General features: G+C 49.3%; 1 protein-coding gene and 1 long non-coding RNA gene across 5 annotated transcripts in view; one reads left to right on the forward strand and one right to left on the reverse strand.

Annotated features, from left to right (window-relative positions):
- Positions 1-334: 334 nt before the first annotated feature.
- Positions 335-24,554, reverse strand: part of GOLGA1 (golgin A1) — a 48,722-nt gene continuing 24,502 nt past the window's right edge. Inside the window, exons 12-24 of one of the 2 annotated variants that reach the window (XR_007457365.1) lie at positions 22,514-22,609; positions 19,067-19,162; positions 17,085-17,234; positions 16,484-16,579; positions 10,189-10,278; positions 9,259-9,361; positions 8,985-9,142; positions 8,404-8,547; positions 5,055-5,114; positions 4,289-4,459; positions 3,669-3,755; positions 2,468-2,621; positions 335-1,347 (exon numbers count right to left, since the gene is read on the reverse strand). Coding sequence is in view for 1 of the 2 variants with exons in the window: in XM_049628725.1 (XP_049484682.1) it covers positions 2,541-2,621; positions 3,669-3,755; positions 4,289-4,459; positions 5,055-5,114; positions 8,404-8,547; positions 8,985-9,142; positions 9,259-9,361; positions 10,189-10,278; positions 16,484-16,579; positions 17,085-17,234; positions 19,067-19,162; positions 22,514-22,609 (1,332 nt within the window). In the remaining variant the exon portion in view is untranslated. Of the gene's footprint in view, positions 2,622-3,668; positions 3,756-4,288; positions 4,460-5,054; positions 5,115-8,403; positions 8,548-8,984; positions 9,143-9,258; positions 9,362-10,188; positions 10,279-16,483; positions 16,580-17,084; positions 17,235-19,066; positions 19,163-22,513; positions 22,610-24,554 lie in introns of both variants that reach the window. The other variant, XM_049628725.1, reaches the window with a different exon arrangement.
- LOC125921306 (uncharacterized) lies at positions 6,993-10,190 on the forward strand. 3 transcript variants are annotated; one of them, XR_007457374.1, is made up of 5 exons: positions 6,993-8,277; positions 8,455-8,818; positions 9,320-9,379; positions 9,715-9,942; positions 10,038-10,190. It is a non-coding gene; the product is annotated as an uncharacterized LOC125921306 (long non-coding RNA). The 3 variants fall into 3 exon arrangements; XR_007457372.1 differs by having other exon boundaries at positions 6,993-7,927; positions 8,049-8,277; positions 8,455-9,379; XR_007457371.1 differs by having other exon boundaries at positions 8,455-9,379.

The raw sequence follows: 24,554 nt of genomic DNA on the forward strand, positions 1-24,554 counted from the left end.
AAAGAAAGGCTCTACAGCCATCCCCCCACCCCCGCAGTCCCCTTCCCTTTTTTACTTACTAGGTTACTGGTTTAGCATAAAAGGATATCCTCGGAAACAGCCAGATGGAAGAGATGCATAGGGAACTTGGGAAAGGGCATGGAGCTTCCATGCTCTCTGAGCGTGCCACTCTCCCCACATCTCTGTGCTCACCAACACGGAAGCCACTCTCCCCACATCTCTGTGCTCCCACCTGGAAGCTCTGTACTGTAGTCTTTGAAGTTCGCCTTGAAGTATTAAATATGAGACACAATGTACTAAATTTCATTAGACTGTCAAGTAAAACCCACTGTAGTTGCATCTGGATTAAAGAGCTTTAATCAAAAAGTGACACCACAAATGAATTTTCTACAGCAGTCTTAGATAATACAGTTCCTATTTACAACCGGAGAGAAATCCAAATCCAATGCTCATATAAAGGGCTATACATACTGTCTATCACAGAACTTTTTATACAAGTGAAAGTGCATTAATCACTTAGAATATTTACTCCACTCTTCCTCTTAAAGCTGAAGGAAATTCAACATGCAGGAGGAAAGCCTAGTCAGAATGAATCCTCCCGAGGCAAGTATAGGCCGAGTGATGGGTCCCACGACTACACCTAAAGCTGCCGGGGACGTGGCTGGGGCAGGGTGAGACCAGCTCAAGGGCTGGAGAGGCCACGGCAGAGTGGGACGGGGCTCCCGCCGCCGTGTGGTAGCCGTCTGGTGAGCCCTGGACCACCCAATCTTGGGGAGTCTCCTGGAAAAGCTAAGAAAAGGTACCTGTTCTCCAAATTACAGAACGGAAGGCATTCCTATTGTGTGTCCCCACCAGGTAAGTGGAAAAGATATTCTCCACGAGGGAAAGCCATCTGCAGGGAGGAGCCACGGGAGGAGGTAGGTAACTGGAGAATGGGCCACTGGGTGGCAGACAGCCTGGCTGGGATGAGGGTGACGCTGCCCTTGCTCGGTACTTCCAGGTCTGTGGAAATGTACTAGGTTAACTCCGCAAATCGGTGTTTCGCCGTGAGACAGATTTTATAGATTATAACCCTAAGCATTTTTGAGAAACATCATTGGATAACTGACAATAAATTTTAGGAGCTCCAGTTATTAACTTATTTTATTTAGCCGGTAAAACTTCTGTCAAACGAAATCAACAGTTTCTCTTTAGATTCCATACTGTGGACTATCCAGGGCAAGCATATTCCCCTTTCCTTAATAATAATAAGAGTTTTTAAAGGTCCCTACCCGAGCCATCTGCACGCCATCAAGTCCTGTAGCCGTCTGGGGCCGTCTGGACGCCATGTATGGGTGTAGTGTCATCCTAAGTATACAGGGGCAGCGTTAGGGAGAGAGACGGTAGCTGCACGTACAAGGCAGACCGCTTCCCAGGTTTTGGTCAAGAACCGGGAGGGGGGCGGGGGGCGGGGGGCAGCTGTTGCTTCCTCCGAGCGGAGCAGACTGTCCAGGCTGTCCTTAACCGTAGCGAACGTGTGATTAGCATTTGCTCCGTCTTACGACACGGAATTAAGAGCAAAGCAAATGAAATACCACCGCTGCTTCAGAGGGAAGCAGAGACCACAGAATGCTGCGGTGAAATTAAAAAGGGAAAGGAATCCCAATTTTAGAAATAATTTCCTCTTGATGCTCTGATTTGCCTTTAAGAACACCAGTTAAATGGATTTTATAATACAGAGACATGTTTATAATAGCGAAGAATCTTAGCTATAAAAAATAGTTTAAAATGGTTTACCAGCAACCTATCCAAGACAAGTACATTCATTAAAAAGGCAATTGAGTGTATTTGGTGCTAAGGATCTTTTTTTTTTTTTAAATATATCTGCTAGTTTTCTTCAGGAAAATGAGATACTGTCAGAAAGTTGCATATTCATTAATCCACACTGGCCCCAGAGTACCTTAAAGATGTACACATCTGAAGTTCTGGGTGGTCTGACAAACAGGGTGAGATAATGTTTTCTTGAGAGGAAGGGTTGAAAAGCCTCGTCTAACTCATCTGAACCCAAACATGCTGACGGGGAAGGGGAATTTTTAAAAGCCACCCCCAACGAGCTGGCTGTCTGTGGCAGAAGCAGGTGGGTCTGGCCTGCCGGGCACCATTTCAAAGGGCTGTCTTTCCGTCCAGCGTCAGCACCCCGTGGTGGGCCGGGTGGCTCCTCTCTGCCCGATGCCGCCGGCTTCAGCTTCAAGTGCTGACGTGAACAGTTAGAGGGTTCAGGTGCAGACGGGTGCTGGCCAGAGCTGGGAGTTTAGCAGCACTGGAAACGCGGGTAGTGCCAGGACCCTCCCGTTTGGTGAGCACAATGACACAGGATCAGCCACCTCCTGAGCTTCAGATCAGTCTGTCGGGAAGGGGGCCTTAAGTCTTGTAAACAACGCTCTGACGCTTGTACAAAATACTGCGGTTACAGTGATTAAAAACCCACCCAGACTGGTGTGTCAGTGTTCTTTTCACAGAAAAAGTGTCATCGCATGGAGATCCATCTGCCGGCTTTCCACCTAGGACCACGGGATCCGAGGGCTGGAGATGGACGGCCGGATGCTGCCCTTGGGAGCTGGCTTGGACCCAAACCACGACATCTGCGTTGGAAGCAGAGAGGGCTTCTGAGCATCGGGACTAGGTGCAGAGGAAGCTGAAAGCGCCCCCTCCCTGTCCCGCAAGCACCCAGCGAAGATGCTGGACGTGGCAACCCGTCTACGGGGCCCAGAGCCCATTCTAAGTATGGGAGGGACGCGGGAGGAAACAGAGTTGACAAGAACAAGGTAGTGGAATTGTACCTAATTCTTCCAGAAAATATTTTTTTTGTTCTGTCAATTCTGAATATTTTATTTTTTAGTTTTTAAACTTTTTTGGTGTTTATTATTTGTTTTTTGAGACAGACAGAGTAAGAGCAGGGGTGGGGGGCAGAGAGAGGGAGACACAGACTCCGAAGCAGGCTCCAGGCTCTGAGCTGTCAGCACAGAGCCCGACGTGGTGCTCAAACCCACAAACCGTGAGACCATGACCCGAGCCGAAGTTGGACACTCAACCAACTGAGCCACCCAGGTTTCTTTCTTCTCTTTTTCTTCCTCCCTCCCTCCCTTCCTCCCTTCCTTCCTTCTTTCTTTCTTTTCTTTCTTTCTTTCTCTTTCTCTTTTTCTTTATTTGAGAGAGAGGGCGAGCGAGCATGCGAGCGAGTGTGCACAGTGAAGGAGGGGCAGAGAGAAGGAGAGACGGAATCCCAAGCAGGCTCCACGCTGTCAGTGCAGAGCCTGATGTGGGGCTTGAACTCACGAACTGTGAGGTCATGACCTGAGCTAAGATCAAGAGTCGGACACTTAACCGACTGTGCCACCCAGGCGCCCCTGAATATTTTATTTAAAAAAAAAAATCTGGACGTTGGGCCAGACCTGGGGCTGTTGACGTTAATGACGTCAGTGAAAGCGCGGTGGACACATAAGGCCTGTCGGTGGGCACCGCGCAGACGCGTGTGCACAAGGCACGTCCTCAGTAAATACGGCCCAACAGGAGTCCACTATCCAGTAGCACTTTCTCGGCGGACGATGCAGCTGTGGACGGGCTCACCCGCCAGTGCTGGGATTACTAGCTAGTTCCTAAGAACCAGACAGCCGGCCAGGGAACCCTACCTTATACTCCAGGGTTTCTTTGAGCATGTTCTCTTCCTCTTGTGAGAAGTTCAGCAACACTGACACAGCTTTTATAAGGTGAAAAGCCTGAAACAAAGTTGAGTTTCGCTGCCACGGGCCCTGGGGTGGCGGACGGTGGGGGAGGATCGGGGGGCTTAGCTGGAGCGCTCCCTGGGTCTCTTCCCGGTGTGTGCTCCCCACGGGTTAGCAAGGACCACGTGGAGGGGGACGTTGGGCTTCCTCGGGTCTGACGACAACGACAGACTTTTCTCCCCTCCATCTCTTCCTCTGGGAACCGGCAAGATCCCCAGGACATCCACGGCGGCCACCCTGCCCTTCAGCAGGATGCGGGAGCGCGGGGCAGACCGTTCCCGGACTGCAGCCTCAGCCTCCAACCCGCGCGGCCTCCCCGGAGCGGACTCCCTTCTTGGCCCCCACCTGCCGGCTGCACCGTCAGCAGGTCAGTGCCAGCTGGAGAAATAACCGTTACGTGTCCACACTGGTGGCCAAATGGGAACGTGGGAGAGGAAGAAAGCAATGTACTTGGTGGGAAGCCACACGAGGCTTGGACAAAGGAACCAGACGCTCAGGACCCAAAAGGCAACTCAGAAACCCTTTACCTCAGACTCTCGACAGGACATGAATTTTAAAACCACGTGCTTAAGGTACTCAAAGTTGATCTCGCGGGCATCAGTCAGGTCAGCATTATTCGTGACGGAAGGAGCCATGTTGGGCATCTCGGGGCCAGGCTTCTCTCGGACCTCAAAGAGCTCACTGTCGGGTCTGATTTTCTAAAAACCCAATGGAAAGATGCTGTGCCAAACCCCTCAAGACAGGTCTGAAAATCACCCGGGAGAGTCACCCGGCTTGCGCTGCGCTCACCCGCTGTTCCTTGGCCTCACCTGCACCACAGTAGGGTGAAAGGGCCCCCGCTGGGAAGGAAGTGCCTGAAGAAGGCTCAGCAACCCCCCTCCCCCCCACCGGCAGACGGGGCGGCCCGAGAGGAAGGAGGGGGTTGTCTGGGAAAGTTTGGACGATCCCCGTCCCGGTGTCAGGATGTCTGTGGGGCAGCGAGCACCCCAAACTGGGCAGAGGTGCCTCTCTCCTGTCTGGGCCCGGCGCTCTGCTGCTCACCTGCGGCGCACAGGTCGCTGACTTCTCAGCCCACAGACGGGCTTGGAGAAGAACCGCACGTGCCCCGAGTCACACAGTTACTTTTCAGAGACAGGTTCGAGCTGGCAGGGCTACTGTCCCACCAGCCAACATCTGGCTTCCCAGAGACCTCGCAATCAACCGGTGGGGGGAGAGCATTGTCAAGCGGCGAGGGAACCCGGGAGGGCCAGAGCCAGGAAGGGCACAGGCAGTGGGGAGAAGAGGGGAACTTACCAGTTCCTTCTGGAGAGTCTTTTTGAGTTCCAGCATCCTCTGCTGCATCTGCTTTATGGTCTGAGACAAACCCCGCCCCCCGCAAAAAGCCATCTGTTACATGCATATTCCACCATCTTTAAGGTGCCAAGGACAACAGAACAGCCAGCCACCCCCTTGGGACCCTATACACCTGTTATAAGACACTGTCCGTCTCCTGAGGGGCTCGTGTTGTCACACCTGTGTGCCTCCCGCTCGGGGCCCTCTTCCCTCCTTCTCGCTGCTCTGCACGCACATGCTCTCCAGGCCCCACAAGGGCCACCGAAGCCGTCACATACCCTCTGTGGAGCGCTCGTGCCCCAGGGCTGCCCCGGCCTCCCCAGGGGCTCAGCCCTCAGGACTGCTTCAGGTGCCTGCGTCTGGAAACACCTCTGCACAGTAGACTTGTCCTTCAGAATGAGATTTACGTGCTACGATCCCTCACCACTGCTCCGGAAATACCATTTTCAATGCTTATTTGGAACAGTGTAAACGGTCATGGTTTTTCTGTACTTCTCTATTTTATTTTATTTTTAGTGAGTTTAATTAGTATGGAGCTTTAAGTGTAATTTATTACACACTCCGTTAATCACTAAAAAGGCTAACCTCTGTTTTCCCAATGAGAAAATTTACTGTATAATCAGCAATACAGGAAAGAACATTAAACATTTCTCCAAAGTCTCACAAACTTAGTCTTTCCCGTGACCTTCAGGTCTGAGTCACTGATCTTGCACTGAGTAGCTGGAATTGTGAATAGTGTGTGTTTTTCATTTATCACAGTTTTCATAGCTTTCCACGGTTTCCCTAACTTCTTTTTTTTTAAGTAGGCTCTATGCCCAACGTGGGGCTTGAACTCATGACCCTGAGATCAAGAGTCTAGTGCACCACCTACTGAGCCAACTAGGTGCCCCCTTAATTTTAACTTCTAATGTGACAGTAACTCGAGGGGATGCCCCATGCCTTAGGGCGGTGCTGAGCCTCCATTTTTGAACACGGCAGTAACAGCAGCTTCCCTTTCTCCAACGTGCGTCCAGTCTCTCGGCAGGACTGAGATGGCTCTGCCACAGACCCAGCTCCCGTCAAGCACATTAAATGGCCTCCAACACATCCCATTTTATAAATGATAATGTGTTGTTTCAATCTGTATTCTCTTGACTGACCACTGGCACTCACCCAAAAGTACATTTGCGATTTTATGTATTTTAAATTTTACCTGATTTTCTAGGATTTTGGTTCACTGATGAACTCATCTAACAAATACTGATTAAATCCCTACTACAGGCAGACGCTGTCCTAGAGGCTGGGGAAAAGCAAGAAGCAAAAGAAGAAATGCTCAGGGGCACGTGGGTGGTTCAGTTGGTTAAGCATCCAACTCTTAATCTCTGCTCAGGTCATGATCTCACGGTTGTGAGATCGAGTCCCACGTCAGACTCCGCAATGAGCACAGAGCCCGCTTGGATTCTCTCTCCCCCTCTCTCTCTACCCCTCCCCCACACGGGTTCTCTTTGTCTCTTGCTTTCTCTCAAAATAAATAAACATTAAGTTTAATTTTTTTAAATGTTTACTTATATTTGAGACAGAGCATGAGCGGGGGAGGGGCAGAGAGAGGTGGAAACAGAATCCAAGAGGGCTCCAAGCTCTGAGCTGTCAGCACAGAGCCTGACATGAGGCCCAAACTCATGAGTCGTGAAATTGTGACCTGAGCCAAAGTCGGATGCTCAACCGACTGAGCCACCCAGGCACCCCAACAAATAAACATTTAAAAAAAAAAAAGAAAGAAAAAAATGAAAAATACCTGCTCTCAGGAGGAGAAAATGTCAGTGACCGTACATTACATAAGAAGGTATTAAGAGGCCTGGTAAGGGGACAGGAAGTTCTGGTGGTGATGGTGAGGGCTGCCAAGCATAGTGGGGAGGGGGGGGTGAGGGGGGAGGGGGGCCCTCCTTAACAAAATGACATCACAAAGGAAGTGAGGGGATTACAGGAAGGATATTCCAGACAGAAGGCTCAGCAAGTACAAAGGTCCTGCGGCGGGAGGGTGCTTGACAGTCACAGAAAGGCAAGGCCAATGTGGCTAAGAGGCGGTGCAGTACAAAGGGTACTAAGGGGCCAAACCACACAGGGCTTTGTGGGTCACTGCAAGGATGTGGCTTATATTTACAGAGACAGGGGAAGTCATCAGAGGGCTGGTACAGAGGGGGTGACAGGGAAACCATTAGAAGCCCAACACCAGCCTGCAGGGAAGAAATGGTAACCCCACCTACGGTGGCAGCAGTGGTGGGGGTGAGATGCAGCCCATTTGGGGTATAGTTTGAAGGGAGAGCCAGAAGGATTCGTTAATGGTTTGGATGTTGCTTGTGTAAGAAACAAGGGCGCTGAGAAGGATACTAAGATTTTTACTTTTTACGTTTACTGAGACAAGAGCAGCCCCCATTAGGCAGCATGGTGAATGTGAAGTTGGGTTTTGGACGGTTTACGCAGATGCCTTTTAGACACTGCCACGGAGACAGAGACAATCTAGAGCTCCAGGGAGCCGTCTGGCCTTGAGATAAGGATGCGGGCGCCCAAAGTGGGCAGTAGAGGCAGGACTCTGAGGGAGTGAATGCCACTTAGAGAGGAGGTCTGAGGGCTGGGTCCTGGGCACACGGAGTTTGTGCGCTTTTCTGTAGTTTACATTTCACAGTAAGATTAAATGCACATGTGTAAGCGAGAATGAGCATTTTTTCCTTTTGTTATAGATCTAAAAAAACACACACCCACAATCACACTTTGGAGGCCAGAGCAGCGACCAGCCAGCACCCTTAACTTCCCAGCGCGCTTGGAAACCAGGATCAGAGGAGACCCTGCACTTGCAGGTGCAGGGGCCTGAGGAGTGGGTGGAATCGGGACATTTATTAAGCCTCTACCAAATACGAGAAATTTCACAGGACAGCTAACTAACTTTCATTTCATACCCCGATGCCCCTCCCCTGCCAGTAAAACCGCTAGAAGACAGGCATCACTGGGTCATTTCACAGCCATAGAAAGGAAGTGAGAGGTAAGGCGATGGGTCCAATATGACCCAGCTGGTGACAGCAGCACCTGTGACATCTGGCCTCACTACTGCCTGAGCGCAAATACTCTGGACATTATCTCAAGCGTGGGGGAGGTGTGAAAGGAAGACTGCACAGGTGGAAGTCCAGGAAGAAGCCCTTCTGGTGAAGAGGTAAGATCTCTCCCAAGAGGGGCCCGGGGGCATCAGCCGAACTCTCGGAGAAGGGACTGAACGGTTTGAGGCCCAGAACAGGGAGAGGGCGGGGAGATCAACAGCTGAGGTAAAGCGCACCCTCACCTTGTTTTTCTCCACGAGTTGCTGCTCCAAGTCCTGTTTTTCCTTCTGCAGCTGCCCTAGGTCCACAGCCCCCACCTCACCATTTGGGATTCCCTCTGCAGCCGGAAGCTGGTACGCGGGGTCCTGCGTGGCCCTCGAGGCCGCCTACAGGATGGACAAGGTAATGGTCAAGCTAAGCCACAGGTCCATGGGGAAAGGGGGCCAGACTGGTTCCAAAGGTGCGGGCTGATGTGCCGGAACAGGCAGCTAGCTGGCCAGGAACCAAACCTGGGCTGTAGAGATCCTGTCCAGCGCCTTCCGGGGGACAGGCAGCTTTCCGTGCAGCGAGCATGCTTGGAAGGAAAGGGCTCTACTGAACACGGACACGTGGCGCCACATCCGACGGGCTCCTCAATACCCACGAGCTCCTAGTCAGGTAGGCACCCCTACTTTAAAGAAAGGGAGGTGACCTGCCCAACATCCCGTAGCTAGTGAGCACCAGCTCTCCTCCCCGTCTTCCCACCGCCTCCTACTGGCAAACTACGGCAGGCAGCCCCGTCCTGCTGCCGTCACACCGGCCCGCGGCTCAGATGGGGACTTACGTGAGGCTCGGGAACTGAGCGTGTCAACCCCTGCTCCGGGACGGCCAGTCTCAGCACGTCGAACCCCGCGGCAGCCTCGGACTCCTCCGCCCTAAGGCTCTGCAGGGCTTCCAGCTCGCTCTGAAGCTGGTGCATTTGCAACAGGGCAGAGTCGTGACCTAGGCCGGGCAGAGGGGAGCACCAGTGACTCCTGCTGCTTCAGGACCGGGCCACTTCAGGGCAGGGGTACTGGGTGGGAGCAGGTGAGAGGGCTCGGCAGGGGCGGACTCCTCACCTTTCTTCAGTTGGAAAATTTCCTGCTCTTTCTGGAGAATCACTTCAGCTTTTTCCTGCAGACTCTGCTCCTTCTCATCTACTACAGCTGTGAGGTTAGCAGCCTGGACAGAAAAGCCAACGTAAGAGAAGGCCGGCAGCAGTAACCGCATCTCCCCCAAAAGAAATCTCCACTTTTCCGCCACCCGGGGTCCCCCAGGAATCCCTCCCGGAAGTCTATAGCCTCGAACATACCCTAGGCTACCCTCTACTCCTATGGACATAGAACAATTCTGGGGCCAGGGCCCTGCACAGGCCGCCCGCCTACCTAGAGCGGGCCTACCATAGATGTGGTTGTTCTGCCCAGCCTTCCCCAAGCTGTCATAACCATGACTTCCATGTCCTGAGTACCTGTGACATGCCTAGCATTTGATACACATGACCTCATTATGATCTGAAAGGTGTAATTATCCTAAAGTCTTTGCAGATGCAACTGAGACTGGAATTTATGTTAAGGACTCACCGAAGGCCTAGAGTCCATTCCCTACAAGGTCTGGGGCCCGATGCTGAGTCTGTCTTGAAAGGAAGCTTTGCCCACCCTTCTCGCTGAGGGCTCAGCTGTACTGCGTCCTCCGGGGCCTGTGGGCAGCGATGCCCCTCACAGAGTCAGAGCCCAGGAGGCACCTGGATGCGGGCTTTTCCCCAGGTAAGGCTTACAACAGTAACCGGCCATCAAACATCCACAAAGGCCATCCCGTGGGGTGAGGATTTCTTTATGACGTTTTTCTCCCACCTTCCTAGAGACCTCAGGGTCATCAGTCACACAGTTCCTGGCATTCCTGACACCTGTGTCCACCCCCTGGAGGAGGACACACGGGGAGGCAGGCTGGTCCTGCCCGAGGCTGGAACATACCACCCTTTGGCCCGTGCCTCAGGGTCAAACGGGGCCTACCTGTTGCTGGAACTCTTCCCTCTGCTTCCGCACCTCCTCCAGGGCTTGAGCCATTGCGACACTCACAATTTCTCTTTGGCTCCACTCTTCCTACAACCCAGAAAATGGGACACTGAGCCCCTAAACGCCTCACGGGTGTTTCACTGCACGTTATGTGCCGCCCACTGGGGGAATGCCATCCTCCGTCCTACAGATTTTCTTCCTGCTGCCCGAGGGCCCTGGACTGCCCTCTCGCTGCGGTGCCGTCTGTGTGCCTCTGAGAGCTGTCCTGGTGTACAACCCACCGACCTCTCCGCACAAGGGCAAACCGCCGAGGCTCGGGGATCCCATGGGCACACCAGCCAGTCCTCGGGCCACGGTTAGGGGACCCAGAACTCCAAGAGAAGAGCTGGTCTGATGAAATCAACACAGAATAGGAAGGAAGATTCTCAGGCCATGTGAATGGACTAGTGGACCGGAACAACCCAATTATGGGAAAAATAATCAGCATTTACTGAATTAAATAGGGCAGGGCAAAATGCCACAGACTCATCAAAATTATCCATTTTATAAGAGAAAAAGGCTCTGGTCCCACAGCTAGTAAGTGGCATTGCCAGGTCTGAAGCCAGCGTCTGAGCTTAGAGCCAAGCCTCTGGATGTTAGACTGTACCACCCAGAAAATTTTCTACATGGAGCCGGGCTGCCTCCCTGGCCTGCCCCACAGCACAGGAACCACCTCCTGACAGACAGACACATCGGTCCTCTTCCCGGAGACGAATGCCGTGCTCACCGATCAACCCCTAGACTTCTCAGGTGCCTACATTCTGGTCAGGGACATCTGTGGTTTGTGTCTACCCCAGATCACACCGTTTTGGGGGATAAGAGCCTCATCACTGCTATTCCCCACTTCTACCCTGGAGTTCTGGTAGGGCTGCCCATGTTTCGGCTACAAGGAGAAGCATGGGACTCAGGCCTGGCCAACTGAAGTCCTGCAGCCCCCTGGCCAAAATTATTTGTTCAAGGGGTGGCTCTGTCACCTAAGATGGGCCAATCAGAATCCCTTTTTACATCAGAAGCCTTTTTGATAAGCCAAGGAGAAGCCCTCTTTCCTAAGCTGGCATGTCACCAGCTTGGAGCTGCTGTTGTGATGACCACCCAATTTGAAGTCATCTGCATCGTGGGGAAAAGCAAGGCCAAGAGTCTGGGTAACTGACAGGGCAAGAAACAGCATGATGCAGGAAGGAAAGAGACCTGAGGCGCCCCCCACCCCCAAGTTCCAGTCGGACAAGTCTTTCTGGTTCTGGGAGCTACTCAACTCCCCTATGACACCTTTCAATTTGTGTCGGTACAAGTGAGTTGATGGAAGGAGACGCCGGCCTCCTGGCCAGGGGAATTCTGGCTCCTACTGTGGAGTTGTCAGAATTGACCTTTCTTTGAGTCCATCTCTAGTAGAGACGAGGAAACCTAGCGTCTGAATTCAAAAGGCAGGAGCCCGCGCTGCGCCAGACAATACCCCTCAGCGGGGGAGGCAGTGTTGATACAGGAGAAGCAGCTACGGAAACGTGGCCCTGCGAGTCCAGGCGGCAGGTGGCAGAAGGCTTTTCCGGGGAGGTTTAGAAGAGCTTGGACTGCTGGTGTCTAAGAGGACGGCCAGCAGACAGAGAGCGAGGCAGGAAAGCAGGTCAGGGCAGGAACCAGAGACTCAAAGCACCTCCATGCCAGGAACTGCATGGGATACTTTTTATCCACGGTCACCCTCGAGCCTCGGGGCAATCCTCTCGAGGTCAAGGGTTATTATCTTCAGTTTTGAAAAAAGGGAAACTAGACTCCCTCAAGAGTCAGCCGGTGAGGGGCTAGGCTGGCACACAGGACGGGGTCTATGTGGCTCTGAAGTCTGTGCTACCGCCAGAGCTGCATGCAACCCGGGACTGTGGGATTCGAGGTTGCCCAGCACAGTCCGGGTTGGCCGCAGGAGCCACCAGGCTACCCACGTGTGGCAGCTCCCTGCACCTGGGAGTATATTCCCTGACAGCAGTCTAAATAGGTATGCATCTAAAAATAGTGCTTCAAAACACTTGAGGCAAAGACTGACAACCAGCAGGATTAAAGAGAGAGAGACAAATCTGTGATCACAGTTGAAGATTTAACACATCACTCTTACTAACTGATGGAACAAGAAGACAAAAAAGAAACATCAGAAAACATAAAAGATTTGGACAACACTATCACCCAACTTGATCTAATTAGCATTTACAGAATGCTTTCCCCTCACAGCAGCAGCGCACTGAAACATTTACCAAAATAGACTCTGTATGACAGGCTGGGCCATAAAACAAACCTCAGTAAACATCAAAGGGCTGAAATCATTTAGTGTATGATCTGATCATAATAGTATTAAACTAGAAATCCAAGATCGAGAACATTCCGCAAACATTTGAAAATTAACCACACTTCTAAACAGCCTGTGTGCGCCAGTTTTTATTCCCGCCTATCGGCCCCACTGCCCCTTTTATCCTCTGCTTTGCGACGATGCTACATCTGGTCTGAGGCTCTGCAAATGACATTTCTGCTCGTCCAGCTGGTTCCATGTGAACCTCTGCCAACAGGAGGAGCTCGAGGCAGACTGGAAAGCAGGAGAACACAGCAAAAGCCTTGCTCCTTCCTGTCCGCTTCTGCGAGCAGTCTGCACTGCCCTGGCGGTGGCAAGAAGGCAATTTCTTCCCGCAGCCACATCTGTATCCGCTCTGCAGGTTCCCCAGCCCCCGGGGCTGATTTCACTGGCTGCCCTGTCCCCCAGCACACCAGCGCCCGCTGAACAGCGTCCCCTGCTCAGAGGCCCAAGTGCCAGACCTGTGGGGCCCTTTGTCTTAATTCCTAAGTTTAATAATTCAACCTTCTTTGCTTTGTTCCCTTAGTTGTAGCTGTTTCTGCAGTGGCTACCTTCACACTATCTTTTGCCTGTTTCAGTGCTGGACTAAAAACTTTACATGGGATCAAGAATTCTCACTTCAGGGGCGCCTGGGTGGCTCAGTCGGTTAAGCGTCCGACTTCAGCTCAGGTCACGATCTCGCGGTCTGTGAGTTCGAGCCCCGCGTCGGGCTCTGGGCTGATGGCTCAGAGCCTGGAGCCTGCTTCCGATTCTGTGTCTCCCTCTCTCTCTGCCCCTCCCCCATTCATGCTCTGTCTCTCTCTGTCTCAAAAATAAATAAAGGTTAAAAAAAAAAAAAAGAATTCTCACTTCAATAAATGGGTCTGGTTCCTTTATCCTGACTGGACCGTGACTGGACTGTAGGACAGATCTTCTGGTTCTTTTTGTGTACCTTTATTCTTTCTTATTGCCTTATATCTTCTGTCCTCCTATCTAGAATCTTCCTCCACCTGAATGATGCTCTCTAGCACTTCCTTTAGGGCAAATCTGTTGGTGACTAATTCCTCGTTTCTGGGTTTTTGTTTTTTTTTTAATATGAAATTTATTGTCAAATTGGTTTCCACTCCTCGTTTCTGTTTTATTGGTTTTTATAGGTCTACTACTATTGTGTATCCGGGTACAGACTTCAAAACTTATCTTGGGAGAGCCTGCCTGGCTCAGTTGGAAAAGTATGTGACTCTTGATCTTGGGGGGTCATGAATTTGAGCCCTACATCAGGTGTAGAGATTACTAAAAAAAAATAAACTTAGGGGTGCCTGGGTGGCTTAGTCAGTTGAGCACCCGACTTGGGCCCAGGTTCACGAGTTCGAGCCCTGCATTGGGCTCTGTGCTGACAGCTCAGAGCCTGGAGCCTGCTTCAGATCCTGTGTCTCCTTCTTTCTCTGCCCCTCCCCAGCTTGCATTCTGTCTCTCTCTCTCTCTCTCCCTCTCTCAAAAAAACAGAAAAAAAAAAATAAAATAAATAAACTTAAAGAAAAAGGAAAAATAACATTTATCCCATTTGGATTTGTAAGAATTCTCACACCTGTACCTGTGAACTGACAGCTTTCAGCTATTTGGAAAATTCTCAGCTACTGTTGCTTCAATAATTGCTTCGACCTCACATCTGCATTCCCTTCTGGGCCCCCACTGACAGGTGATCAAACACCTTGCAGCATCCTGTCTTCTTTCATGTTTTTTCTGTATTTCATTCTGCCTTTTCTTCTGTCTCACTAATTCTCTTATGAGTGCTCATCTGTTGTTAAACATATTAGTTTTTAAAACAACTTTCCTGAAGTATAACTGACACTATGCTGCGCATATTTTAAGTGTGGAATGTGATGGCTTATGGTGAAACCATCACCACAATAACAACCGTGAAAATACTCATTACCCTCAAAAGTTTCCTTGTGCCTTTTGGGTGCCTACTGCATTGGGGTCTCAGCTCTCCACTTTCCAGCTCCCACACTCTAATTTGTTTCCCTTTTAAAACTGCTTCCATTTAGTATAGTTTCCAAATCTCTGCTGAAATTTGTGATTTTGTCTTTTATGCCTTTAAACATGGTAAGCAATGCAACATCTGAGTCTCCGAACAGGACTTCCTGCTTCTGTACTTGCCTCCTTTCCAGAACATGCTCCACAAAGAACCAGAATGATGATTTTAAAACTTTTCCCACCACTTCTTTGCTTAAAACTCCCAAAGTCTGCTTGCCTGGCTCCTCTCCTCTTTTCCCTGAGCCCATTGAGCAGCAGCCACACTGGCCTTGGTGCTGTTTTCTGAACTAAGTGTTTTTTCTGCCTCAAAGTTTTTCTTTTGTTTTTTAATTTTTTTTAATGTTTATTTTTGAGAGAGACAGAGAGACAGAGAGTGAGACAGAGTGCAAGTAGGGGAGGGGCAGAGAGAGAGGGAGACACAGAATCTGAAGCAGGCTCCAAGCTCTGAGCTGTCAGCACAGAGCCCGATGCAGGGCTCAAACCCATGAACCGTGAGATCATGACCTGAGCCAAAATCGGACACCCAACCGACTGAGCCACCCAGGTGTCCCTGCCTCAGAGCTTTTCTATTTGCTATTTCTTTCTGTTTTTTTTTTAATTTTTAATTTTTAAAAATTTACATCCAATTACTTAGCATATAGTGCAACAATGATTTCAGAAGTAGATTCCTTAGTGCCCCTTACCATTTAGCCCATCCCCCCTCCCACAACCCCTCCCGTAACCCTCAGTTTGTTCTCCATATTTAGGAGTCTCTTCTGTTTTGTCCCCTCTATTTGCTATTTCTTCTGGAATATTTCCTTCCCAAACATTCACATTGCTGGCCCCTTCTCATGACTCAGAGCTTTTGCTCAAATATCACGGAAGCCCTCCCTAACCTCCACCTTAGAGCCCTCTCCTCTCTCCTCTTTGTCCTTCACACTTGCTTTACTTTCTGCACTGCACTTACGACTATTTATCAGTTGTTCATTATCTAGTTACAAGCGCCACCGGAGGGAAATTTTGCCTGTTTTGCTCAATGCCACATGCCAGCACCTACACTAGAGCCCACAGGTACTCCACTCTTTGCTGAAGGAATGCATGAAAAAATATCTGCCACCAAAGTACACGTTTCCCACGATATAGCACTACATCATTAGCACCTAACTTAGCAGAGACTATTACTGAAAGCTTACTTAATGCAGACCCACAGCTTTGGGTGTTCTCAGAGAAGGTCTCTGCCAAAAGATCCACAAGATCTTTGTGTCGTGACCAAGCTGGGCAAGTACTGCAATGATCCATCATCTAAGGGCTCTTACGAATGGGGCCAGAGGAGGCTGGAGGCCTGTAAGAAAGTGGCAGAAACTCTCTGCATCCAGTTACGTCCAGGCAGTGAAGGGGGCAACGTCTGATTAAAGAATCTGATTAAAGAATCTGATTAAAGAATCAAGTTCTCAGAAGGGAAAGGGTAACAATCCAGCAGACTGTTTCTCATCTCTACATGTGGTCTCCGACATAAACAGATGGGGTCCTTAAGACAAGTTAAGCCCTTGTTTTGCTAATCTCGCTGGAAAGATCAACAACACCAGTGGTTTGACAGCATGACTTTCAGGAAGCTGCTGACGATGACACAGAGGAAGGGCTGGATGCATGAAGTCAGACCAGCACCACCTGGAACTAACTATGGAACTCAGACGAATTACTTATACGTGGAGCCTGAATGACGTTAATTGCACAGTGAGCATAATTCGTCCTCCCACCCTGGATCACGACAGGACTTAATGAGGTGACATTTCTAACAAATGTCTAAGGGACTGTTGAGCAAACGCCAGTTCACGCCTTCTCCACTCTGAGTACAGGACTTTTACTGGGCTGCTCCCAATACACGTATAAAAGATGGGCCACTGCTGTGACACATGGACGCCGTTAGATAAATACCTTGAGCTTCTTTAGTTCAAGTTGGTGGTGTTGCAAAGAACGTTCACATTCATTCTTACTTTCTTTAAGGGCTGCGTTTTCTTGCTCCAGTTCTCTCTGCAAATTAAGAAAAGTATACATAAAATGAAAAGGGCGTTTCCCTATTTCCCCTGGGCACAGTCCTACAGACATGGAACCTTTACAAATGCACCCCACCTCCTGTGTCCCTGCAGGGGTGGGAGAGGAGATGGAAAATTCTCAGCTACCCTCCTCACGAGAAGAAATATGGCACTTAACTCTGACGGTGAGGAATCAGAGAGAGGGAGAAGCCATGAGGGAGGAACAAGAACACTGCAGAAAGAGGGGAGGAGGCTGACAGGATTGGTCAGGAAGCACAAGTCCTTGCGCAGCCCAGAAGAAAAGAAAACCCATCTGTTTGGGGTTTTATAAAAAGCAGCCTTTTTACATCCATTCTCATGAGCAGGTGTCTCAATGGAAAGATAAAAACTGCTCCAAAAAGTGGTTCTCTGTTGAAAGGGAGGCTGGTCTTCCTGTCCACAACCCAGCGGCCCAGCAACGTGTGAACCTGGTGCTCACAAAGCTCACTCCTTTCCTCACGTACCACCTCCCGCTCTGCGGCGGTCTGGTCGGCCACCCGGGCGCTCTCCAGGGCAGCGAGCTGGGCCTCCAGTGTGTGGACGCGCTCCATGCACTGCCATTCCAGGGCGAGGACCTGCTGCTGTGCCTGGCTGCTCTCCTTGTTTGCGGCGGCCTGCAGAGGACAGTATTCATGGTGACAGTGAGGACCTCATCCGTTCTGTCCCTTGGTGACCCAAAGATGGGTGTCCAGTGGAAACAACTCTCCTTCCTGTTCTCTGGCCTGGGCGCTGCTGAGGTCTCCACCTGCAGCCCTGCCGGGCACCCCTGGCCTATTCAGGAGCTAGAGTCTGGGACTGGTCTTGGTGCTGGAAGGACAGCTTAGGGCACCAGTCAGTCCTAAGATACAGCCCTCCTTCACCCTACTTGGTACTGCCCTCTATGGCTGAGGCTTTTCTTGGGGAGGCAATATGTATCTTCCTCAATTTACGATGGGGTTACAACCCGACAATCTCACTGTAAGTTGAAGGTATTAAGTCAAAACAAGCATCATAGCTCAGCCTAGCCTACTTTACTTTTTAAAGATTTTATTTTTAAGTAATCTCCACACCCAACATAGAGCTTGAACTCACAACCCCAAGATCACGAGTTGCATGCTCTGCGGCCTGAGCCAGCCAGGTACCCCAGTTCTGAGCATTTAGAGTAGGCTAGGCCACGGGCACCTGAGTGGCTCAGTTGGTTGAATAACTGATTTCAGCTTGGTCATGATCTCACGATTTGTGAGTCTGAGCCCCACATCGGGCTTTGCACTGATAGCACAGAGCCTGCTTTGGATTCTCTGTCTCCTTCTTTCTCTGCCCTTCCCCTGCTCACGTGCATTTTCTAAGATAAATAAATAAAATTAAAAAATTAATAAAGTAGTCTAGGCTACTTAAAAAAAAGAGGGCCACCTGGCTGGCTCAGTTGGTGGAGCACGTGACTCTTGATCTCAGGGTTGTGAGTACAAGCCCCATGCTGGATGTAGGGATTACTTCAAAATAAAATTAAAAAAAAAAAAAAAATAAATAAATAAATAAATGCATGCTCAGTACACTTACATTAGCCTACAATTGGGCTAAGTCTGTTTTATATTAAAGTGTTGGATATCTCCTGTAATTTACTGAATACTGCACTGAAAGTGACAAACAGAAAGTCTGCCCAGGGGCTGCGGCTCCCCACCACAGTCTGGTATCGAGGAAGAATATTGTATCGTACACATTTAGCCCAGGAGAAGCTCAAACTTCACAATTTGAAGTATGGTTTCTACTCAGTGCGTACTGATTTCTCATCTCATAAAGCTGAAAATCCTTAAGTTGAGCCATTATAAATCATGGACGGTCTGTACAGTACAGTGACGATGAACAAGGGCTCTGACCGAAGAAAGATGCGGGTTCTGCCATTTACCAGCAGGGAAACCATGACCACTGGGTTAGTGACCCAGTCTTTCTGAACCAGCTTCCTCTAGGGAATGAGAATAGTATGTACTTCTTAGGTCTATAGCAAGGACTAAATACAACACGTGCAGAATACTTAGCACAGTGACTGGCACGGCCAACATACAATAAATAATGCTTTCGTTTCTCTAGCTCCTAACTCAACACCCCACCTGGGGCTGCAATGGTTGGCCAAACCCCTTGCCAAGTTCTCCTCAGTCCTGGCCGCAAGCTGAGGTCTGACTGCCGGCAGAGTTACCGCCTCTAATAGTCCCAGAACTAGGCCGGGCCCCATGGCCGGCCATCAGATGGCAATTAGCCAGTCCCTCCCTCCTTGGGTAACTCAGATCCTTCAGTACGTAGCGCGTCCGGACTCCCTCTACCACAGCTGCCCTCCTGCTCACACCCAGTTCAACAAGTGTATCTGAGGTCAGGTCCTAGCACCTCACCGGGGTGAGTCTGGGGTGACTGCAAAGGCGTAAAGGGCAAGCAAGCATCGAGGGCCTAGAGCCCAGCAGCCACAACCACCACTTACAAGCTCCCGAATCTGAGCTTCCTGAGCCGCCACAACATCACCACTGTGCTTCAGCTTCTCCTCAGAAGCCTGCAAGCTGTGCTCGAGCTCTTGCACCTGAGGGGGAAAGGGAGCGTCTTCATTCAGAAGAAGTCACAGGGTGGGAACAAATGGCTTTAAAAATCAAATCCGTTTAAATATCATTACCACTATTCTACCATTCTTTTCCTCCAGTCTATTTTCGTGACTTTTTTAAAAAAAATAATTCTGGGCAAACTTTGTATTTTTCCTCTTCACTCAAGTTTCCTTTTGTGTTTCAGTGTAGCCTTGAGAACCTGGATTATTTCCTTAAGGGATGTTTCACAATCTACTGACCCACTGCCTCCTGTGCTGGCGCTCACGTTGTTTCCCGCTTTCCTGTCTGAGACAGTTAATGTCTTCACTCGACAGTTTTTGACCTGGTTTGAGCCACTTCCTTACGACAGATTCCAGGAAGTGGGATGACTGCTCACCGTACAAACTTTCACTCATTCTACAGACGTCAACCGAGTCTGACTGTGTACCCGGCACCGCACTAGGACGTTAGGCCGGCCCCGCAGATGGGACGACAGCCTGTCCGCAGAGCCAGATCTTCCAACGGGCCATTTTTATCTGATTTGAGCTGTCTTTGCCAATTTCCCTTATAAAGTCCTCTTGATCGCTGAATAACATTTGACCTTGAGGAAGCTTATTGTGAAAACAAACACAAGGAAGGTTGCAGCTTTGTCACGGAGAGGTAGGTACCCAATGGGCGGAGGATATTTTTAGGTCTCACGGCTCCTTATACATATTCACATGTAAGATTTAACTGCAACAACTCCCTGAGAACAGCATTATTTGCACAGATGAGAATAGCGTTACTTGTCCAATATCACAAATTTTATTAACGGTAGAGCCAGAACTGAAAACTAGCTTTTTAAACTCCTGAATTCAGAAAGGATCTACTCAGGTCCCAATTTAGAGGCAGAGCTCCAGAAAGATTCAGATCCACAAGAGGTTCATCACAGAGTTATCATATGACCTGGGAATTCCACTCCTAGACAGAAACCCAACAGAAATCAAAGTAAAAGCTCACACAAAAACCTTGTTCACAGCACTACACTAATGTTCATTATTCACAATAGCCAAAAGGTGGAAATAACCCAAATGTCCGTCGACAAATGAATAGATAAACAAAATGTGGTACAGACATAAAAAAGAATGAAAGCCTTTTTAAAAAAGGCTTATTCGGCCTCAGGGCACCTGGCTGGCTCAGGCAGGAGGGCATGTGACTCTTGATCTTGGGGTCATGAGTTTGAGCCTCCATGGCATGGAGTTTACTTAAAATAAAAAAAACTGGAAAAGAAAAAAAAAAAAAAAAACCAAAACCCTGGCTTATTTGGCCTCAAAAAGGAATGAAATTCAGACACATGCTACAACATGAATGAACCTTGAGGCCATACGTTAAATGAAATTAGCCAGACACAAAAGGACAAATATCGTAAGATTCCACTACTATGAGGTTTCTACGGTAGTCAAATTTATAGGGATAGAAAGTAGAATGGTGGCTGCCAGGGACTGGGGGTGGGAGAGAATGGGAAGTTAGTATTCAATGCAGACAGAATTTCAGTTTGAGACGATGAAAAAGTTCTGGACACGGATGGTGGTGGTGGATACACAATAGTCTGAATGTGCTTAATGCCACTAATTGTACACTAGAAACTATATTGAAATGGTAAATTTTATGTCACGTATTTTATTGCAATAAAAAATAGAAATTCAGAAATAGAAATGAATTCTAATAAAGCAAACAAAGCTGTGCTGAGAAAAATACACCTCTGAATATTTTTATCAGGAAATAAGATTAAAAAAAATTTTTTTTTTCAACGTTTTTTATTTATTTTTGGGACAGAGAGAGACAGAGCATGAACGGGGGAGGGGCAGAGAGAGAGGGAGACACAGAATCGGAAACAGGCTCCAGGCTCCGAGCCATCAGCCCAGAGCCCGACGCGGGGCTCGAACTCACGGACCACGAGATCGTGACCTGGCTGAAGTCGGACACTTAACCGACTGCGCCACCCAGGCGCCCCGGAAATAAGATTTTTAAAATGAGCTAAGCAGGCGCCTGGGTGGCTCAGTCAGTTGAGCATCCCACTTCAGCTCAGGTCATGATCTCATGGCTCGTGAGTCTGAGCCCCGCATCGGGCTCTGTGTTGGCAGCTCAGAGCCTGGAGCCTGCTTCAGATTCTGTGTCTCCCTCTCTCTCTGCCCTCCCCCAGCCTGTATTCTATCTCTGTCTGTGTCTTTCAAAAATAATAAACTTTAAAAAAAATTTTTTTTAAATGAGCTAAGCATTTGTGATAGTCTGAATGTTTGTGTCCCCCAAATTCATGCTGAAAATCTAATGTCTGATGTGACGGTGACAGGAGGTGATGATGCCTTTGGGAGGTGAGGTGTTCAGGTGATGCCTTTGGGAGGTGAGGTGCTCAAGTCCTGAGGGTTCCGCCCTCAGGACGGGATTAGTGCCCTTAAGAAAGAGGCTCCACAGAGATCCCTTACCCGTTCCACCATTTCGCACGCCATTAAACTGGCAAAATAAACACACAAATAAATGGCTGGAAAAGGCAGCAAAGCAGGTATAGGACCCCTTCAAGCATGCTGGGGGAGTAGAGCCAAGTGCAGCCCTTGTAGGAACATTCTCGTCCTCCTTGGTCACATTAGGTCATTCTCTACCCTCAAGGCGACAAGGACAGAGCTGTTTGCTGCCATGTATTCTGTGGTGACAGGAAGAAGGTGGCAATCTGGACGTCCAGCGCCTGGCAGATGACCGCAGTGTGGTGTAGTAAGCGCAATCCAGTGGACGCAGCCAGAAGATGGAGCGGGTGAAAGGAACAGTGGATGTGGAACTGCAGCACTCACAGAAATTAACACACGCACACAGAACAAGGCCACCAATTTTAAGGTAACCCAACAACAAAAATTAGAATGGTTTCCTGTGGGAAGGAAGGGACTGGGGATAAAAGGGAATGAATAAACGAGAACAATTTTGTGTGGAACAACGGTGGCAATATGGCAAGAATGAAGAAAATGACTAACTCAACCATGTGTAAGTAAGATCCAAAACAGTCCCTTTAAAAGAAAACCTCTGGGGTGCTTGGGTGGCTCAGTCAGTTGAGCGTCTGACTTCCACTCGGGTCATGACCTTGTGGTTCATGGGTTTGAACCCTGTGTTGGGCTCTGTGCTCACAGCTCAGAGCCTGAAGCCTGCTTCAGATTCTGTGTCTCCCTCTCTCTCTGCCCCTCCTTGCTCACGCTCTGTCTCTCTATCAAAAATAAACATTACAAAAGAAAAGAAAAGAAAACCTCTGACCCCAGGGGATTCTCCCACAACCACGTCATCCAACCAGGTTACCACCCAGACATGGGAATCACTAAGCGTGAGGTTAGTACCCGAGTCTCCAGGATGTCCATGGCCTTGGCCTGGCTGCTTCTGGCTGCCAAGAGCTGCTGTCTGGTATCCTCCAAATTCTGCTCAGCAACTGTTTTCTGTAAGTTGAAGGAAGAGTATAAGAAAATAGTCATTTTCCCACTGAATAAAAACTCACTGATACCTACAATATACTGTGATTTGTGTAAGACACAAAGGACACAAATGCATTAACAAAAATAAGGGCTGATTGAGATAAATTTCACATTACATAAAGTATACACAGAGGGGCGCCTGGGTGGCTCAGTTAAGCATCCGACTTTGGCCTAGGTCATGATCTCACTGTTCCCGAGTTCAAGCCCTGTGTCGAGCTCTGTGCTGACAGCTCAGAGCCTGGAGCCTGCTTTGGATTTTGTGTCTCCCTCTCTCTCTCTCTCTCTGCCCCTCCCCAGCTCGTGCTCTCTCTCTCTCTCTCTCAAAAATAAGCATTAAAATTTAATACAAAAAAGTATGCAATAAATTTGACACAGTCCTTAGTCCTTGAGGCTGGGGCAAAAGACTAACAAAAAGATTACAGAGTGCAGTAAGTACCCACAGAGGTGCCCTGTGCAGGATACTCACCGCCTCAGGAAAGTGGGTGGCTTCCTAATTCACAGGTGGCCAGGGGTGGGAGGGAGCACCCAGGCAGAGGGAAGGTCAGTGAAATAGCCTGGGACACTCAGGGAACTACAACTTCCAAAAAGCTAAAGCAATGGTGGATTCAGGTCAAGAAACAAAACGAGAAAGTCAGGCAAAGGACCAGATCATGAGAAGCTTTTTATGCTGCAGAAAGGAGACTGAATTTAATTTTGCAGGCAATGTATTTTTTTTTAAGTGTATTTATGTATTTTGAGAGAGAACGAGCTGCGGAGGGGCAGAGAGGGGGACACAGGATCCGAAACAGGCTCTGTGCTGACAGCAGAGAGCCCAATGTGGGGCTCGAACTCACAAACCATGAGATCGTGACCTGAACTGAAGTCAGATGCTTAACCAACCTTGAGCCACCCAGGCACCCCTGTAGGCAATCTATTTTAAAGTGGGGCTGTCCAAACACTGGCATTAGACTAACTTGATTGGCGGAGGGGTACCTGGCTGTTAAACTTGGAGGTTTACACCTGGCCTACTGAAAACAGGCTATCTGTGGGTGGGAATATACACTTTAAAAAAACTCCCCAAGTAACTCCTATGCACACTAAGCTTTATAATGATGATGATGGCACAACAATAATGATTATAATATTACCAGCTGAAATACACTGAGACTTATGTTCTAGAGCTTCATTCTGAGCACTTCACATACTGTAACTCCTTGAACCCTAAAAAAAATTCTATTTCTTTGGTACAATTATCAACCCTATTTCAAAGAGGAGAAAACAAACACAAAGAGATTAAGTTACTTGCTCTAAGTCACAAACTGGTAAGTAGAACAGGCAAGACACAAACCTACACAGTCTGATTCTAGAAATCAATACACTCCAGAACCCAGGGTATACACACTTGTAGACTGTAGGGGAGCTGGGGAAAATGGTTAAGGGAATGAGGCAGTCAGGAATATCAGTTAGGCAGGGAGCGTGGAAGACTGTCAGGGGTGAAGGACAGACTTATTTTGGGTAGGGCAGGCTGGAGACTTCCGATATGAACTCAGCTAGAGCAATTGGGAGCCCTGAAGGACGACGGTGGCAGTGGAGATGGAGATATTTAGTTGAAACTAAGTGCAGACAGACAGGGAGGGTCTAATCTGGGCCCAAGGTCTTGGCCGTGCCACCTTTGTCATGGTGAGGCCAGTCACTGGGATACAAAGGGAAGGAGGGGTAGGATATGGGCAGACAGTGGGCTCAGGCCTGATGAGAAAGTGAGTTCACCTACACCACTGGGCAAAAGGCCAGTCCGCTCAACAGCCTCCCTCAGCGAAGGAGAGTCCCCTCACTGCTGAAGGCCATTCTTGTTCACACCACAGGCAGATGGTAAAAATTTTCCTTGGCCACCGCAAAGTACAAAAGGGTGGAAGAGAACAGGGCAGTAAGA

Source organism: Panthera uncia, chromosome D4 (assembly GCF_023721935.1).
Source record: "Panthera uncia isolate 11264 chromosome D4, Puncia_PCG_1.0, whole genome shotgun sequence".
Lineage (NCBI taxonomy): Eukaryota > Metazoa > Chordata > Mammalia > Carnivora > Felidae > Panthera > Panthera uncia.